This window comes from Podarcis melisellensis, assembly GCF_964234715.1.
Source record: "Podarcis melisellensis genome assembly, chromosome: 5".
Classification (NCBI taxonomy): Eukaryota; Metazoa; Chordata; class Lepidosauria; order Squamata; family Lacertidae; genus Podarcis; species Podarcis melisellensis.
Genome location: NC_138537.1, coordinates 44,583,520 through 44,602,510, shown reverse-complemented (window position 1 = coordinate 44,602,510; position 18,991 = coordinate 44,583,520). Strand labels below are relative to the sequence as shown.

Genomic DNA, 18,991 nt, shown 5'->3' with positions numbered 1-18,991 from the left:
CCGGCTTCATGAACGATTTGCATTGACATGACATACTTTGTAGATGCGATCCAATATAAGATTCTTTTAAAAATCTCAGAAAGCTAAGTGAGTAAGTTAGTGAGTTACAATGGATTAAATAAGAGTATTTGAGGCTTTTAAATTTGTTTTCTTTTCAAAATTGGCACTGGAGTTTCTGTGCAAAGTTAATTAGGACAGAAGTAGATATGCGGACATGTGACAGAGGTAGGACTTGAACATCCAGCGTTTCAAGTAAGCACCAAGCTCTCATGCAGAAGAGTAAGGTGGGACGTATGTGCACCACTATTGTTATCAGCCACTGTCACCTTATCAGAGAGGTGGTCTAAGTATTTCTGGAGATAGAGAAACCGAGGGTTGTATGTTTACTAGACACAGTGGCTAGATCACTGTGGAGGAGTAGAGCACTCACTGCAACATCAGGTTGAGATACTGCATGGAAAAGAGTACAGGCAAACAAGGACAGCAAGATGCAGCAGGAGTGCTAGATATGCCTGTGATTTGACATTTCCAATATACAGGAAAGTTTTTAAAAATGGTTGGCTCAACAGTTTGAAAGCCACTGTTTTAATGGGGAAGGGAATGCTGGGGGGGGGATACAGAATGCAAGTAGAGGTGTGTTTTTGCAGTTGTAGTCAGCTTTTCATGGCACTTTCTTAAGAGTGCTCATTTCTTTTCCAGCCAGAATAGTCTTTTCTCTTCTGACATTGTTAATAGTCAGTTACAAGTTTTCTTGGTATTTTTGAGTGTTCAGCTTATTCTACCTACCTAAAGCTCATACATGCTCTGAATCTATTCAAATCAATGTGTCTTTTCTATTGTGATACAAAATAATTGTTGGTTTCACGTTGCAGTCATTTTCTCATTATTATTTTTTTTTTGGGAAACAGTGATCATTAACACAGTAAATTAATATAACCCACGAGTCAAGTGCAAATGTATACAGAGGGTGCCTTCATGTAAACAGTTATATGTGCAAATGTTTATTTGTTACCTGGAACCCAGCGCAACTTGGGGCTCCAGGTTTCATCAAAGTCTCTACATGTACAGATGTACACAGATAGACTTCTTCCATACAGATATGCTATATGTGTGGGTGTCAGGTGAAGGTTAGCTGACACGTGCAATGCAGATGTGGCCCTACTCACACATTAATCTCTGTAAATGTCTGAATAGGGCTATGGTTTCATGAGTCTTCAGGTGAAATGACTTTAAAGGTGCTTTTAGTCTGTGAAACAAATCAGTGCCTTGGACAACAGGCCATGCTGGAGTCTTTGGGATCCCTGGTTTTTGGGGGGGGATCTATCTGAAGGAGATACTAGGAAGTTCATAGTGGTGGGTCAAGGCCTTTTCTCCCAATTTCTTTCCTTGAATGGGTAAGGTGGAAGAATGCTAACCAACATCCATATAATAAATACAGTGTTGGTAGCTATGTGGAATGGAATGCTTTACGCGGGTCCAGCTGACATGCGAAGGGGGTCTGGAACATATTCCCCACGCAAAATGAGGTTTGCCTGTATTACCTTCAGCTACAAGGAAGAAGTAATAGGGTTTCTCCTCTTGAAAACTAGCAGAGCTGTGTGTTATGCATGTCTGCAGTCTCCTTGTGTCTGGAACAGAGACTGCTGTTCCTTAACACTCTCACTACCAAGGGTAGTTCCATGACAGCTGCCCACATTACTAGGGGCCATATCCAGCCTTCCTTGTCCACTAATGCAAGAACTCTTGCACCAGCAGAAGACAGAGTTTAAAGGTAATCAAATGCAACACTTACACTAGTGGAAAATTATTACACAACAGTGGATTCTTGTTGTGCATTCTGTTGCACAACAGCTTATTATTATTGTGCAATCTACTGTACAACAGTCTTTGGTTATCTACCTGTGTTTTGTTTTGTGCGACAACTTTGCACCAGTTCTACAATAACTTGTACGTACTACATTTTGACAATAATTTCATACTACATTGGAAACAGCTTTAGGATTGGATAATCAATTAGCACCTTCCATTTGTTAAACAGGATGGCTTCATAATGGCAGTAAATTGCAAATGATCAGTAATTTGACTAAATCTTAGATAAGGTGCAGATGTGTATACGGAATGAGGTGTAATTGGATAGTCATGTATGTTGCAAAAACCAAGACCAAGGCGTAATAGTGAATCACATGTGGAACTGAACTACTGAAGGTATTTGGAATAAGACAAATGCACTATATGTGTTTCTAATGTAAGCTTTATATCACTATACTATTTTTGCACTAGTTTGTTATTGTGCTCTTTTCAGTGGATCTTTCCCAAAGTTCTAAAGGCAGGGCTGGAGGCAGGAAGAAAAAAAGGGGACTTGTGTCTGTAGTAAATTATTTTGGGGGGTTTGAGGCTGGGGGTGCGGGAAGGGTATCTCTGTGTGTGACAGTTTTAGTCCTTTGGAGACAGACTGGGGAGAAGAGAGAGCTGGAACTGAGGATGGGGCAAGTGGAATTGGGGGTAAAGATCGCATTCAGAGGAATAGGGAAGTGTATGGGCAGTAGAGAGGAGGTAGGCTGGGTGCGTGTGAGAGAAAAAGAGACAGAGAATGTGTGTTTTAGGCAGTGGCAATACCAGAAAAAAATTATGGGGACAGGAGGGGCAAAGTAAATTTCCAGGTGGGTGAGTTGTGTCCTACATGTTAAGATACCTGAAAGAAAGATATCAGTTTATGTTAAAGAGAGGAGTCCAGCAATGGGTGGGAAGTAGAAGGAGGGAGAAAGTCTTTTCCCCACTGACCCTCTCTGGCACTGCTCATGGTTTTAAGGATCTGGTAATAGGCAGATGGAAGCAAATTGGGTTGAAGAGGGCATTTTCAGTGCTGTGGAGGAGCAAGAGGATTGGGAGAAAAGAAGGGGGAAATGCTAGTGTTCCTCTCTTCTCAACGTACTCATTTTTCTCCCTCTTCAATTACTCAGCAGCCTCATATGGGAGAGATAAAGGAAGTGGAGCCCTCACGTATTCCTCAGTACAGTGGTACCTCGGGTTACATACGCTTCAGGTTACAGACTCCGCTAACCCAGAAATATTACCTCAGGTTAAGAACTTTGCTTCAGGATGGGAACAGAAATCATGCTTCAGCTGCATGGCGGCAGGGGGAGGCCCCATTAGCTAAAGTAGTGCTTCAGGTTAAGAACAGTTTCAGGTTAAGAACGGACCTCCGGAACAAATTAAGTTCTTAACCCGAGGTACCACTGTACTCCCAAAATCTACCATGTGTTGTCTTCAACGTGAAATTCCAGATTCAGTGTAGTAAAACAGATGTTTTATTAACAAGCAAACACCCAGATAATGTAGAACATCCATTGACTGAAGTTAACTTTCTCTAACTGAACTAACTAATGGACATTAACATTAAAGAGACAGTAACATATATCATCCGAGGGGGTGTGTGCAAAGGGGTCTGTAGAATAGAAGAAAGGAGGAGACATGGAAATGGGGGGTAGTCTGTGTGCAAAGGACAGTTGGAAAAAGGTCGGTAGGAAAAAGGGGGTCAGGGTGCTAATGGAGTGTGTGCAAAAGTAGTTGCAAATAGGGAATAGGAGGCATGGATGTGGGGGTGAAGATGAAAGGGGGACACACAAGAGGTTGCAAAATTGGAGAAGATGATGGCTTCATAATTGGTTAGAAGGTAAAGAGGGTGCTTAGTAGCTGCAGGTTACCATAAGGGTGGCAACTTACTACAAGCTAACCTGATAGCTGGCCTTTAGCAAACGGCAACTTAAATTATTATCTTAAACACCTCCTGACTAGATGCTTGATCTAAAATTAGGATTCATAATTGCATTCTGACTTTCACCATTGGCCGTAAGTTTCATGCTCTTTTGATGTCTGTATGTAGAGGTGAAATAAGGTGAGTGTTATAATGCTGTTTGGAATATATTTCCCCTGAGGCACTAACTAATGCTTTATTTGATGCATTCTGTCGCTGAAATATGAACTGTATTTCCACTCTGCAGAGCATTCCTGGTAAAATTAAATTTTAAAATCACTGGGTGGAATTCAACATCATGCTATTTTAAATGTTCCACTTGCGCAAGGCTATCAGCTTGTCAGATGGAACAACCTCCCTGTGCACACTGTTCTGGGGTTTTTTCTGATACCCCCCAAGCCAATTTCAGGGAGAGAAAGGGGGAAACCCTGCTGTACAAGCAGAAGCCTTTCTGCTGATGGGGTTTGTTTGGTGAATCCTGGCAGCTATGTCTGTCAAAGGTCATGCTTGCCTAACATACTAAGCCAATGGTTCCCAATTAGCTAATTACTGAGGACCCCATTACTGCAACACAATTTTTTTAACAAAACGATATCTGGTTTTCAGCATCATGATATATCAGCAGCTAAACATTGCAATATTCCTATATATCACAATGTCTGAAATTGGAGATCAGGCATGGGGATGAGGGAAGGAACAGTCACAGAGATCAGGTGTGAGGGGGGAGAGAGAAGGTGAGACACCTCCACCACATGGTTTGAGTGAGAGGGGATGGGGATGGGGGATGCAAGTCCACTGTGGCTGCTGCTGCTTTCCTGCTGACTGAGAAAATTTGCTCCGCCTCAGTACCAGGGGAAGGTAGTGCCTTGAAGTGAGGGCGATTAGCTGCCCTGTTCTCCCTCAGCATGAGAAGAAGGCTGCCCTCTTCTCCCTTTATACTGCTACGTATTGCCTGCTCAAAATAGTTGTCGCAGTATGATTTCAAAATCAATTTTGGCCAATATATATTTAAAATCGCAGTGTGTTAAAACAGACCATAAAATTTGTGATATCACCATGCAAAATGACAAAAAAATGTTTTTGGGGGAGGAGGCAAGGGATGGGGACACGGCCCCCCTGGGTGTGTTCCGTGGACCCCAAGTTGGGAACCACTGCTCTAAGCCAAACCACAGTGCAAATTTGCTGGCTCCTGAGGAGGAGATCAAGCAGTTTTGATTTCCCCCAGGCACCATAGGTTAGTGCAGTAGCTTAGCTTGTATCCGAAACAAGGATTTTGGTAAATGTTTCTGCATAACTCCAATCTGTAGCCAAGATTTGTCCTATGGTTATAGGTTGTCATTAAAGAGGAGGTAATGTAACCATGTTTCTGGATTCAGATGACACACCAAGCCAAACTTTAGCTTAGCTGCTGTCCCACATTGGCCTAAAATACCCAAAGAAGGCAAAGCAGGTGTGAACTCCTAGCTATGAAACAGCATGTTTGCAAAGTCCCAGTATGTCATACTCTGGCTCGCTGTGAGATGTGAACCAGACCAGTGTTAAATACCACTCTCCTTGTATGTCAGCTGAACTGTACATTAAACCAGAGAAGAATGGCAAAGTTAATATACATTTTCTGCCTTGCTTAGATAGGATGTGTGTGTTGCTTGTATTTTCTAACCAAAATCTTCTTCACATCTTCTCACAGTATATAAATCTCCAGAGTATGAATCCCTTGGATTTGACTTGACAGTTGAACGGCTAGTATCAATTGGATACCCTCAAGAGCTGCTTAGTTTTGTCTATGATCCTACATTCCCTACCAGGTAAATAATTGTAAGCTACAAAATTATGTATATGCCACTTACTGGTTGGTTTGTTTGTTTTTAAAGAGTTCTATTTTTAGCATGCTGTTGTTCAGTAATACATAAGCAGATTTAATTGCACGAGGTTCTTGCTAGTTGAAGTGGATTTGTCAGCAGAGAATTTGTCTTAAGACACCCAGTGGTAAATGTATTGGAAGTGAAATGCATACCAGGAAAACCTGAACATAGTTAGAAACTGGGGGAAACAATCCCTAATTTATGCAAACATGAATTTCAATTAAATTTTGGGCTGCTTAAAAAGTCCTGCATTAAACTATTTGAGGCAGAATATTTGTAGATACCTATAAAATATGTAAGGCTTGGCAGATTTTCTTTAGGCAGTTCCTTATATGTACTAAGATTTTCCTGTGTTTCTGCCCACAAGGCAGCACCTCTTCACATTTATGTTAGAGGTAGCTCCTAAGTTCCCCTTGAGTTTTGGGAGAAGCACACTTGCCAACCCTGGGATTCTTTTTAAAAGAGAGCCCACAGAAGTTGTGATGCATATATGGAGCTTTCCACACTTCTGTCTTGCATTCTGACCAGTTTTTGCAACAGAAGCATTGTTGAAACATGCCAGTGAGTTTAGCAAAAGCTGAAAGGAATGCAAAACTATTTATGGAATGATTTAGGGGGAAAGTCAGCAAATTTTGGCACCTTTAGTAGACCCAATTCACATGTTTACTTTTGAGAAGGCCACTTTTAGTGATTTTTGCAAGGCTTTTTCGAAAAGTCAACCAACAGAGAAATTCACAGTTCTTTCTGTAACAGCACAAAATTAGCATGTGAATTGAGCTTTAGTAAGTGGGCCATTAAGGGGCAAAATGGCAAGCCCATTATGCTGATACATATACAAAATTTGTGGTATATTTTTGTTTTATCCAGTCTTTGCAAATGCTTTTGAAAATTATTAGTGGTACAGTAGAATGTGGGCAAAGGTTGGGGGTAAAGTGACCTAGGCTCATTGTGAAGCACTGGCACTACTATGTCACCACCTTGGACAGCTTAGGCTATCTTCACTGATGAACATGCTTAGAGCTGTGTATGTTTGCCCTTCCAAAACAGGCTAATAAATCTTGGTACAGGCAAGCAGAGTCACTTCGTAGCTTGTTCTAAATCTACTTGGGTTTCTCCTTACTTGTAAGGGCATTTGCTGACTTTAGAACAAAAATATTAGCACAACATTTTATTTGACTATTTACACAGGAAAGTGCATGGAATGAGTGGGCTGACGGAGGAGGGATAGATTGCGCTATCCCTTTCCTGCCATCTTGATCTGCTTCCATGCTGCTTCCTTCCTCCCTGGCCAGCATTGAAATCAAGTAATCTGGCAGGGAGTGAGAACAAGTTATCTATCACTTTTCTGTTGGCTCATTGTGCTTCTGTGCTGGATGTGCAGAAGGCGAAACTGCTTGCATAGAAACAGTATGTGCTGGATGTGATAGGAGAGCACAATTCATTCTTTCACTATCAGGCTGCTCTGCATCTGGAATGGATGCACAGCAGGGGGAAAAAACCCTTCTGCATGTTCAGCACAGAAATCAGGTATGCTGGAATAATGACAGATTATCCATCGCCCTGTCTTTAGTCCACTGTGCCGGACATGCAAGAGAAAAAGCATTTTCCTGCACTCTCAACATAGAAACGAATCAGGCTAGCAGAGTAGCCAGGGATCATTCCATTTCTCAACCACCAGCCTGCTGTATTTCTTGCCAGCAACAGTTTTTACTGATAAGAAATGCTGGTGAAAGGGAAACCAGCCCCTCTTAGGAATAAAAACTTTTATAAACTAGTAACTTTTGGAAATTTATGAACAAGGTTGTTTTAGCATTTGAGGTTACTTGGTATGGCTGTTGCTTCCTTGCTGTCTCACATTCAGGGCCAAACTACACATTGCCGCAGACATGGGCCAACGGCCAAAAACTGTCTCCCTGAATCATGTTCTCACCTCTCTCCTCTGAATGTGCAGTTTCACTTACCTGAAAGTGAAACTAACAATGCCATGCATTTCCTCTCTGCTGTGCCAAGCAGCAGCTAGTGATGTGGAGTGGGGGCAGAGAAGCACACCATGTGACAATGTCACATTGTGGGTAAGTGGAAAAAAACTATAAAGAAATGGGAGAGAGGGAAGATGTGACATGGAAAGCTCTTTCTAAGGAGGTACCCAGTGTGTAAACTTTGTAGACGGGCAATTTTCCTCAAGGGAAAAGAGAAGTGGTGACTGAAAGTCTTAACTGCCACTTACTCAATGGCAAGAGGATTGCTTGGAGCCAAACTAAATAATCCCAGTGTGAAAAGGGTGGTGATGTCTTAAGGTGTTAGAGGCATGAGTGATGAACTCTTCCTCCATTTGCCATTTGTGTTCCAGCAGTCCTTCTCCCCAAACTCTTTTCATACAGCTTAGCTGAGAAGTTCTACACTCCTCATCTCCTACATTCCACACCTCCTTTCCATGCAGTTAGGACATTCACACACAGAGAACTGTCTTAGTTATGTTTAGTTTTTCCTGTTTACTGTAGCAAAAGCACATCTGGTGTTAACTAACCTTTTATAAAGTTTAGTCCAAAAGGTTTTAGTCCTTTAAAGGAATAGTAATAAATATATAACACTTGTATTATAGTTCACAGTGAGTTCACAGTGCTTCACACACATTCTCTGAGTAGTCTTCCAACAAGCAGGTAGGGTGGACAATCTGATGTTGAGGCGATACTTAGTTTTAAACAAGACAAGTCTGATTTGACAGATTTTTTTGTCCAATGAAACTTCTGCCAGCTCCAGTTATGTAGTTACTCTTCTTGGTCAGTTGGGTAGGTGGGAGAACTAAGGTTTTTTTTTTTTTTAAGCTATGCACCTGTGCCTGCTGATTGTGTAATTCAGCTTTTTTGTTAAGATAAATGAGCTAATGATAAGAAAAGAGATCAATTGTACATTTGAACTGGGCAATGCAGACTATTTTTTCCTCTGCAGCTAAACAAAAGTTCAATGGGACTCTGTCAGCAAAGTGTCCTCCTTAGGGTCAGATTCTAGTTTGGACAGAACATGATAGAACTGGCTCAGGTATGCCATTCCAATAGACTATCTTTCAAAGTCTTGCTGTCCACTGCTTGGTATACCATGCTTATATCAATCAATGCACTTCTTTATTAATAGAGGCCTGGTATTTGATTCCCTTTATGGAAATTTGCTGAAAGTCGATGCCTATGGGAACATCCTGGTGTGTGCACATGGCTTTAACTTCATGAGGGGGTAAGTACTGTGAATATAGGCAGTTCACATAAGGAAGGCTGCAATCTGTATGTACAACGGGGCGTGATATGTTCCACTGAACTTGGTAGAAACTCTGAATTTATATATAGAATTGGGCTTTCAGGGATCACCTACGCTGTAACATTTCCAAATCCTTATGCAGGCCAGTTTTTCTTACTTTGGAGTCTTATAAATTCTAATGACTTTGGAAACTTGGTTAACCTTTGGAAACTAACTTAAGTGAATATGGAAAAAATGCATACAAACCTGGTTCAGATGTAACAATCTCACCTCAGTGCATCAGTTTATTGGGCCAAGAACAAGCCTTGTGTCCACATATTTTCTTCTTGGCCCTTGAATGCACAACTTTGTTAAACAAATTTCTTGTGTTATCCAAACGGGACAACTATGGTTTAAGTGTTGTTTAGAAATCATAATATGACCTGGGACTAGACCATTTTGAGCCCAGCTATAGGAACATAGGAACCTATTATACTGTGGTCTATCTTGACTGGCAGTTGCTCTCCAGAATTTCAGGCAGAAGTTTTTCTCAGCACTACCTGAAAATGCTGGGGATTGAACCTGAGATTTTTTGCATGCAAACACATGCTCTACCACTGAGATGATGATTCTGCCTTTTATCAAAAGATCTAAGGGCGGTGTGCAATATTAGAAACACATTACAGAACATCAGTGATAAAAACATAATAAAAAGCACAATCAGGGAGCCACCACAGAAGAGACCCGTTCTCTTGTTGCCACCCTCTGAACCTTTCTGGGAGGGCGGACATAGAGAAGGGCCTCAGATGACAAGTGCAGGGTCCAGGCTGGTTTGTATGGGGAGAGGCAGTCCTTAAGGTACAGTGGTGCCTCGCAAGACGAAATTAATTCGTTCCGCAAGTCTTTTCGTCTTGCGAGTTTTTCGTCTTGCGAAGCACGGTTTCCCATAGGAATGCATTAAAAATCAATCAATGCGTTCCTATGGAAACCGCCTTCAGACCAGGTCCGGGGACAATCTGTCCCCTGACCTCTTCTGAAGGCCGGCGGGGGGCGAAAGTCTTTGCTTCCCCCCCCCCCGCCTGCCTTCCCGGGACAGCAGAGACTTCTCCGCTGTCCCAGGCGATCTTAAAATGCTGGCGGGCGGCAGCGCTGCCGCCCGCCAGCATTTTAAAATCGCCCCAGGACAGCGAAGGAATTCTCTGCTGTCCCGGGGCGATTTAAAAGCCCCCGGGAAGGCAGGCAGGGGGGAGCAAAGACTTTTGCCCCCCGCCCGCCTTCAGAAGAGGTCCTGGTTTCTCCGCTCTCCTGGGAAGGCAGGCAGGGGGGAGCAAAGACTTTTGCCCCCCGCCGGCCTTCAGAAGAGGTCCAAGACCTCTTCTGAAGGCGGGCGGGGGGGCAAAAGTCTTTGCTCCCCCCCCCGCCTGCCTTCAAAAGCCATCCGGGATAGCGGGAAGCGCTTCCATGCTATCCCGGACTGCTTTTAAAATGCTGGCGGTGGGGAGCAAAGCCTTTCGGCCCCCGCCGGTCTTCCTGGACCTCTTCTGAAGGCCGGAGTGGGGGGGGGAAGGCTTTGCTCCCCACCGCCAGCATTTAAAAGAGGTCCCCGGAGATTTCCCTATGGGCTTTCTTCTTGCAAAGCAAGCCCATAGGGAAATTCGTTTTGCGAAGCGCCTCCAAAACGGAAAACCCTTTCGTCTAGCGGGTTTGTCATCTTGCGAGGCGTTCGTCTTGCGGGGCACCACTGTATTGAGGTCCCGAGCTGTGTAAGGCTTTATTAGGTCAACAGGATCCATTTCAGTATTCTGTCTTTGGCTGTATGATGACATGAAATCTTACTAAACATTGAAACATTGCTGCTGCTGCTACTTCTTTTTAAGTAGAATATTATGTGTGAATTGTACAGAGTTGTTGATGGTTAGTTGCATGCTGTCCAAATGAAACACAATTCTTGTTTTGTTTTGATCACCCCAGTTCTTGAATTCTTCTGCGATCAGTTGAGCAAGCAAGAGCTGGAGGGAATAGGCTCCTCTCTGTGGATGAAGTTGTGTGAAGTATCGCATTTTGCTGTAGTAGAAAGGAGGCCATATTATATTTATTCCAGTGTTCTCATTAAAACCTTTCCTTGAATCCCAACATTTTAGGAGATCTTTCTCATTGGTCTCATTGGTCTTATTGACCCAGTAGGAGTTAACATAGCTGTTTAGAGAAACTATTATGATTAGACATCATTAATAGGCATATTCCCTTGTCCCTTACCTTTTTCAGGCCAGATATCCGAGAGCAGTACCCTAATAAATTCATCCAGAGAGATGACACAGACAGGTTTTACATTTTAAACACACTGTTCAACCTACCAGGTGAGACCTTAAACTCTAATGGGGATGGTGGGGATTGTGTCATGACAATCCGTAGGTATATTACTGTTAATTTCAAATGACAAATTAGGAATGTCATTTTGGTTTAGATTAATTACATGAGTGTCTCTTTATCCAGTTCTTCATTTAATGTATATTATTTGCTTCTTTGCAGAGACTTACCTGTTGGCTTGCCTGGTTGATTTCTTTACGAACTGTGATAGGTATTCAAGGTGAGCATGTGTCTCATGTGTTATATGAAATCCAGCATGTGACGCTATAGCCATCATTGTCTCTCATTGCAAGTGTGCAAGGACAAATTCAGATCTTCTTATCTGTAGCTTGATGACAACAGCAACCACAAGTACTTTAGGGATTGTTTATGTTGGTAAAGTTTGTGATTTAAACCCTGGCAGGACTCATAGGGTCCATCATACACAGGTGAATATGATCATTTAGCACAAGAGTGGTCTACCTTTTCAGGGATTAGAAGCTGATGTGATGGATACTGCCAAAGCCATAAAAGTGGGTGGAGCTACACCTTTTCTCTGTTCATTTGTACATCCATTCACATGTCCCTCTGAATCTTCAGCCCCTCAACTTCATCTAGCCATCATCCATGTATGTTCATTCTCTCTTGCATACAGAAACATGTACCAACCTAGATTCAGGCATGCACACATCCTGCCTATACCTTTATCTCATCCCATTTCCTGCCTGGTTTGGCCTCTAAGAACAGATGCCATGCTGATTAGACAGGAAATGAGATGATATATCTATTCATGAACTGGCACAAAACATACAAGCAAGAATCCACCTAACATTAGTGGGATTAAGGTTTGGTTGCTTTCAATACTATCAATGTAGCTATCAATACTGTTGGTGTTTCCAGTTGTACGGTGATTCCCAGGCCTTATACACCCTCCTTATTAGCTGCTAACCTACTTTTACAACAATTCCGTGCTTTTTTCCTTTTTTCTCACAGCTGTGAAGCAGGGTTTAAAGATGGAGACCTCTTCATGTCCTTCAGAAGTATGTTCCAAGATGTGAGAGATGCTGTGGATTGGGTTCACTATAAGGTGACTTGCACTTTGGGATATTTTTTTAACCGTAGTCTGTTTAATTCTTAACATTTTGAATTATAGTGTGAGTTGAACATTGTTATATTTGCTTTGGCAGCCAGTGAATAAGTATTAAATGCCAACTAGCAATATGATTCAATATGATTGGAAAGGGGGGGGGTTGGTAAACAAGGATGATAATTCCTTCTATCACCACCATCCTGCTGCTTACTTTCACCCCCCCACTCCTCCCCTCCCCTCTTGACAAGACAGGCTGTTGCTGCAAGCCATCTTAAAAGCCATCACTGTTTCACTTTATTATATTTATGCTATTGTTTTCCCTTCCAAGGAGCAGTTTCATGAGTTTTCAGGTGATAACTCATCTGCACATTGCACAGGAATCACACCACCCCTTTGCTTCAGCAACTGAACTCTGTCACCATGTGTTTTCTGAACTATTCTGTTTTGCACTTCACGTTTACTTCAGAATATATTTAATTACAGCGCTTCAGTGGCATCTTGTCCCATGTGTTTGTTTCTCATATGGTGAATTAGCCACAGGGTTCTCCACCCCCAGGTTGAACCTATCCAATGCTAATCTCATGACACATGAAACTCCACAAATAACTTTCTGACTCTAGTGTCAGTGGTGCATCTTTCTACAGTACGATGACAGCATGGAAGCTGATACTATAAGGCGAAACCTGAGTAAGATTGCTAGATCATTACTTCTGCTGTGTCATGTGGTTTCTCCTGTTGTTTCAGGGATCACTGAAGGAGAAGACAGTTGAGAATCTGGGGAAGTATGTAGTGAAAGATGTAAGTACGTCAAGCCTTTCCTTATTGAAAGTGGACCAGTCTTGGTTTATTTCATGCAGTCTTAAAATGATAAAAAAACAGAATGGAAAATTCAAACTCCCTTGTTCACAATTTATTTTTTTTAAAAATAGGCATTAAGTGATGTTATTGTTGCTTCAGCAAATTTTGCCTTTTTTGATTAAAAATAATTTAGCACTTCCTCTTTATCTCCCTTTTGTTAATGGAATTCTAAGCACCCAAACTTCAAGCAGGGGCAGTTGGTTTCCCCACCCCCACAATGTAGGGGAGAGTGCATGTCACAATAGAAATGTGAATATTCCAAAGCATCTTCTATGTCTTGATATCTTGAGGGGCAAAAAGTTGAAATTGTGCATTTTGTATTTCTTTAGAGGGATTCCTTTGATTTTTACCTAGCATGGGATACTTTCTGTTTCCACATAATGCTCATGCTATGTACTCACAGCACATCAAAGTGGCATTTTGTTCTAAAATTAGTAAAGAGTCCTTGCTGCCTGCAGTCTCTCATTTTCAAATCATCAGGTTTCTGGTTACATATTGTAGAACAGCTTTCAACATTTCAGTTTTTTAAAAGTATATTTTAATACTTGGCCAAATAGGACGTTAGTACAAATTATAAGACATGAATAAGATGCAGGATTTCAGTTCACAGCTGAGGCATCTAGGATTTTAGAAGACATTTTAATCAGGTTAAAATATTCATTTGGCATTGTTCAAACTTGGCAGTATGTACAGATAGCCTGAGATATTTATAGACCCCCTGAAGGTATGGGCTTCAACTGAAAACTGTATTTTATGTAAATCTTTGCCATTTTAGGGGAAACTGCCTCTGCTTTTGAGCCGCATGAATGAGGTGGGAAAGGTGTTTCTTGCCACAAACAGTGATTATAAGTACACTGATGTAAGTACTCCTGTAACACAAGAATCTTCCCCCATCAGTCTTTCATTCATTCATTTAGTGTCTCATATATGTTAGCTGTCATATTTTGAATTTCTATCCTGGATCAGGTTGCGCAACCTCAGTCCTGGGAGCTAAATGCAGCTCTGTAGGCCTCTCTGTCCAGCCTTCTGGCCTTTCTCCAGGCCATGCCTCCTTCCCTAGATTATGCCCGCCCTCTTCCTCTGAACCCTCCTCAAGTGCTTTTGCCTGGCTGGAAGGTGCCCTTGAACTGTGATGACGCCTCTTGCTTGTCTGGAGGGATTCATATATGAGTGTTGAAATCTGTGTGACTGGAATGTGGCACGCATTACAACAGTAAGTTACATCCATTGTTTTGCCCACTTTTACTTCCGGCCACACCCACCACTGGTGTGAAGCCCTCAGAAGTTTCCAGATGAATGAATGTGGCACTCAGTCTGTAAAAGTCTCCCATCCCTGCCTCAAAGCAGAGCTGGGGAACCTTAGGCTCCTCAAGATGTTCTGGACTACTACAACTCTCATTGTTTCTTACCATTGACCATGCTGGTTGGGGCTGATGTTCAACAACATCTACAGAGCCATAGGTTCTCAAAGCCAGCTGTAGAGAATTAGATAAGCTCAGTATAATGAAAGCATGAGTTGGAGGCACCAAAGATTCTCCTTGAATATTGGTTGCTAATTTAATGATGCCTTGTACCTAGCAATGTGTCTGTAATTTAGTCTCCCAAGGTTTTTTTTTGGGGGGGGGGAAATATTTTTTAAAGACCTTCTCTTTATCATAAAATGCATTTTTTTAGAAAGCCATGAACAAATGTACTGGGAAATCCCCATGTTAATATGAATGCAGGACCCTCTGTATTCTGTGACAATGAACTTTTGTTCTTCAATCCTATGAACACTTGCTTCAGAGTAAGTTCCACTGAACTTACTTCCAAATTAACTGTACATAAAACTGAGGTTCTTGCAGAGCTGCATATCTGTCAGAGCTAGAGACATGCCTTTTGTTGTCATGAAAATCCTAAAAATAACATCATACGGTTCTGCAATGTTATTTTAATTCTCACAATGCCTGTTCTAGATTTGTATATCTGAAGACTATTTGTATATTTAAATGTATTGTTTAAACATAATTAATAAAATAGTTAATTTATCCAGAAAGAAATTAAGTCTTGCTTCCAACTTGCCTTTCAGAAAATTATGACTTACCTGTTTGATTTTCCACATGGACCAAAGGTGAGTGATGAAAAGAGTTGTTGCATTAATGATACCTCTGCCTTCCCCAACTTGGTGTTGACCAGATGTTTTTGACTACAACTCCCATCCAAGGTTGGATGAGAGCTGGATTCCAAAAATCTGGATGGCACCAGTTTGGGGAACGCTGTGTTAGATGGTGTATATTATTCCTTCCTAAATAAATCAAGAATAGGAGTCAAGTCTTTGTTCATGGGTACTGAAGAAACCAGATAGTAATTTAATTTTCTATTTGTAAAATTCAGCCTTTGGAGGCATGGTGTCAAATGCCTTATTATTTTTATTGGAGAACAGGTGGAAATAATTAAAGTCGGCTTTGATATGCCTGATATGCAGCTTCTAGAGGTCACTAGTGATTAAAAAAACCCACTGAATTTTCAAATCAAAAGCATTTACTTCCACCGGTGGTGTTTGCCTGTTTGCACTTGCTTGAGTAGAAGTTGCTTGCTCAGATACAAGGAGTTGCCACTTAGTCACATATCCACTAATGCATTATAACAGTGCTGCTGAAATCCTTCCATGTATAATTAATAATTTTTCATAGCTACAAGATAATGTACTTTTCAATTTTAAGGCTTGGTTACAGTTTCAGGTACTTACTATGTGTAGTAGAAATCAAAAGAATCAAAAGTTTAATATAAATACACAGACTGTTCCCTTTTGTCCCTTTCTCAGTTGTGGCCTCTGCTTTGAAAGCCCTGGATGTTCTGCAGTAATTGATAAATGCCTGGATCTTTGTATTAATATTTGTAGTAGTGATATAATTGCTAACTTTTATTTAAATTATGATTAAACAGTATATAAATCCAGAGAAACAAAAATAAAATTTAAAATATCTGCTAATTTTCCTTTCCTGCATTTTTAGGATTCTCAGGTATATTTACTGATTTGAAGTGTTGGGGAACTAAAATGTTTTGTATATGATGTCAGGCTACATATAGAATACAGTTATCAATCTCTCCTGCAGAACTAAAATAAGCCAGTTTCAGTGTGAACAATTAGAATTTGTACCTTTTAAAAAGATGTTCTTCTGCTTAATTTTTCTCTAGCCTGGCAATTCTCACCGGCCATGGCAATCATACTTTGACCTCATCCTTGTGGATGCGCGAAAACCTCTTTTCTTTGGAGAAGGCACAGTCTTGAGACAGGTGGATACGGTGAGTGATACATAGAATATATAGTTAGGCTTGACTGGAGGAAAACCTGGGACAGTTTATTTCAATAATTAGAACATTAGTGCTAAATTCATAAGCTCTCTACTTTGAAATTCATTGACTACTTGGAATATGTGTTTCTAGCTATTTGTGGGTTACCTGAATCACATAGAAAGGAAATATGAGAAGGAGCTGTGTTCTTTAAATAAAAACACAGCATGTTTTTTGAGTGCATCATTAAGTATTTCAGCTAGATGTACTGAGTGGAATTAAATTAAGAACAACATCATATTGAAAATATATGGAGCCTAATAATGCTGTGTTTCATTAGATCAGTTTCACTGTAATTGCTGGTTATCTAAAAAATTCACTGTGGCTGCAACATAACCACCTGCTTTGCCATTCTGTGGGACTGGTCTTTATTGGGAATCTATTAGGGTTTTAGCTGAATCTGCGCTACTGATAACTTGTTGGCCCCAACAAAATTCTTAGCTTAAGCCTGACCTATAGGCAGAATCAACTGGCTCATAAAAGGCAACCAACGCTTTAACTGTAAAATTTGGAAGTATAGCTTTAAGCAGGCTTTTGTAGCATCTGTATGCAGGCCATGCAAAAAGGGTTGTACGGAATATGCTTCTACCAGACTAACTTCACTGTTTTCACCTGGCAAAGATACATTTGAGGCACGAAACAATTCCCAGTGTAAGAGTGTTTATGGCCTCTAGGAATAGGGGACCAGCTGCATATCCCTATGTCACCGAATGCTGTTTGCCCTATGTCATACTGCTTTTAATAATTAAAGGTGCTGCCCAGGAAAAATATAGTGCATTTGGCGTATGCAAACACCAGTTGTGCTTTTTCCTCTGAAGCATATATTGAACAGCCTTTCTACTGATTTATCAATCCATTGATCAATATTAAAACTGAAAATTGGGCTGGAGAGACCTACAGTTTCATTAAATGAATTTCTCTTTCTGTGCAGGTTACTGGCAAACTGAAGATTGGTACCTACACAGGCCCCTTGCAGCATGGTATTGTTTACTCTGGAGGTAAATTAGAAATGAGACTTGTTTAGTCATTTAGTTGTGTCCGACTCTTCGTGACCCCATGGACCAGAGCATGCCAGGCACTCCTGTCTTCCACTGCCTCCCGCAGTTTGGTCAAACTCATGCTGGTAGCTTCGAGAACACTGTCCAACCATCTCGTCCTCTGTCGTCCCCTTCTCCTTGTGCCCTCCATCTTTCCCAACATCAGGGTCTTTTCCAGGGAGTCTTCTCTTCTCATGAGGTGGCCAAAGTATTGGAGCCTCAGCTTCACGATCTGTCCTTCCAGTGAGCACTCAGGGCTGATTTCCTTAAAAATGGATAGGTTTGATCTTCTTGCAGTCCATGGGACTCTCAAGAGTCTCCTCCAGCACCATAATTCAAAAGTTTCAACTCTTCGGCACTCAGCCTTCTTTATAGTCCAGCTCTCACTTCCATACATCACTACTGGGAAAACCATGGCTTTAACTATACGGACCTTTGTTGGCAAGGTGATGTGTCTGCTTTTTAGGATGCTGTCTAGGTTAGAAATGAGACTAGTGACTCTTTATCAGGAGCTGGGACTGAGATTTTCACTTTATTCTATTTTAACATGGGGTTTGAATAACTTTTGATTTCTCCAAAACTGTTCTTCAGGCATGATGTTAAGAAAAACAGCAGGGAGTGAGGGAGAAGACTGGATATTATTTTAAAGCCCCCCCCCCAATGTCTGAAGTTTAATTTGTCTTAAGTAGAGTGCCAGATATATTATGCAGATGTAACTAGATTAGAATGTTTTAGGTGCAAAATAAATTTCAGATTGTATCAAAACTTACTGGAGCAAAGGAACAACAGTGGTTGTACCATTTTTTTAAAAATGCACTAGCAGTTACTCAGATCTGTTTGTAAGTGGAACATAAGAGTCCCTTGTGAAGCAGAGTCTTTATATTAGTGAAGATGGAAATTTAATTGTAGGTGGTACATTAGGTAAAGAGTCAGCAGAAGCCAAAAGTGTAATATAATCTAGTAGCTGCAAGGAATGTACCCACCTATCCAAAATTTGTAACCCCAAAGGTTAAGTCCCATGGTGGTAGATGGTAGATCTTCCTCAAGTTTTAAGATCTCTCATGGTATTTTCCAAAACTATATACTCAAATAATATATGTTGGTACTTTTGTGTTGGTACTTTTGTGTATGTGTGTGTATTTGGGATGGCATCTAAAATGCACATCTCACATGCTACCTGATTTTTGTATTTTAGCAGCTTATCCCTTTTTTAAAAAGAAAGGAAAAAAGTAAGAGGTGATTTGATCATCACTTGTGTCAGAGCTGCCTCTAGGTCCCAGCTCACAGAGGACCAACGCTAGCCGGTAGTAATGTACAAAAGTCTTTATTGAAGTTCAGTTTCCATTTCCAAGCCGCAGCGTGCAGCTCTACGTCTTAGAACCTAGATCGGCGAAGCTCCGTCTGAGTCTCCGCCCCCTGTACACCAATTTAAGACTCTAGCCTTACTCCACCTCTTCCGTCTCTCCTTTCTCCTCTGGGTCCT

At 41.2% G+C, this 18,991-nt stretch overlaps 1 protein-coding gene across 11 annotated transcripts in view; it reads left to right on the top strand.

Annotated features, from left to right (window-relative positions):
• NT5C2 (5'-nucleotidase, cytosolic II) overlaps positions 1-18,991 on the top strand; it is an 82,525-nt gene that overhangs the window by 35,995 nt on the left and 27,539 nt on the right. For 9 of the 11 annotated variants that reach the window (XR_014168448.1, XM_081911593.1, XM_081911591.1 and 6 more), the window contains 10 exons: positions 5,442-5,559; positions 8,749-8,844; positions 11,110-11,201; positions 11,374-11,431; positions 12,184-12,277; positions 13,025-13,078; positions 13,914-13,997; positions 15,207-15,248; positions 16,316-16,423; positions 17,403-17,469. Coding sequence is in view for 10 of the 11 variants with exons in the window: in XM_081911593.1 (XP_081767719.1) it covers positions 5,442-5,559; positions 8,749-8,844; positions 11,110-11,201; positions 11,374-11,431; positions 12,184-12,277; positions 13,025-13,078; positions 13,914-13,997; positions 15,207-15,248; positions 16,316-16,423; positions 17,403-17,469 (813 nt within the window). In the remaining variant the exon portion in view is untranslated. Of the gene's footprint in view, positions 1-5,441; positions 5,560-8,565; positions 8,656-8,748; positions 8,845-11,109; positions 11,202-11,373; positions 11,432-12,183; positions 12,278-13,024; positions 13,079-13,913; positions 13,998-15,206; positions 15,249-16,315; positions 16,424-17,402; positions 17,470-18,991 lie in introns of all 11 variants that reach the window. The other 2 variants (XM_081911589.1, XM_081911588.1) reach the window with 1 other exon arrangement.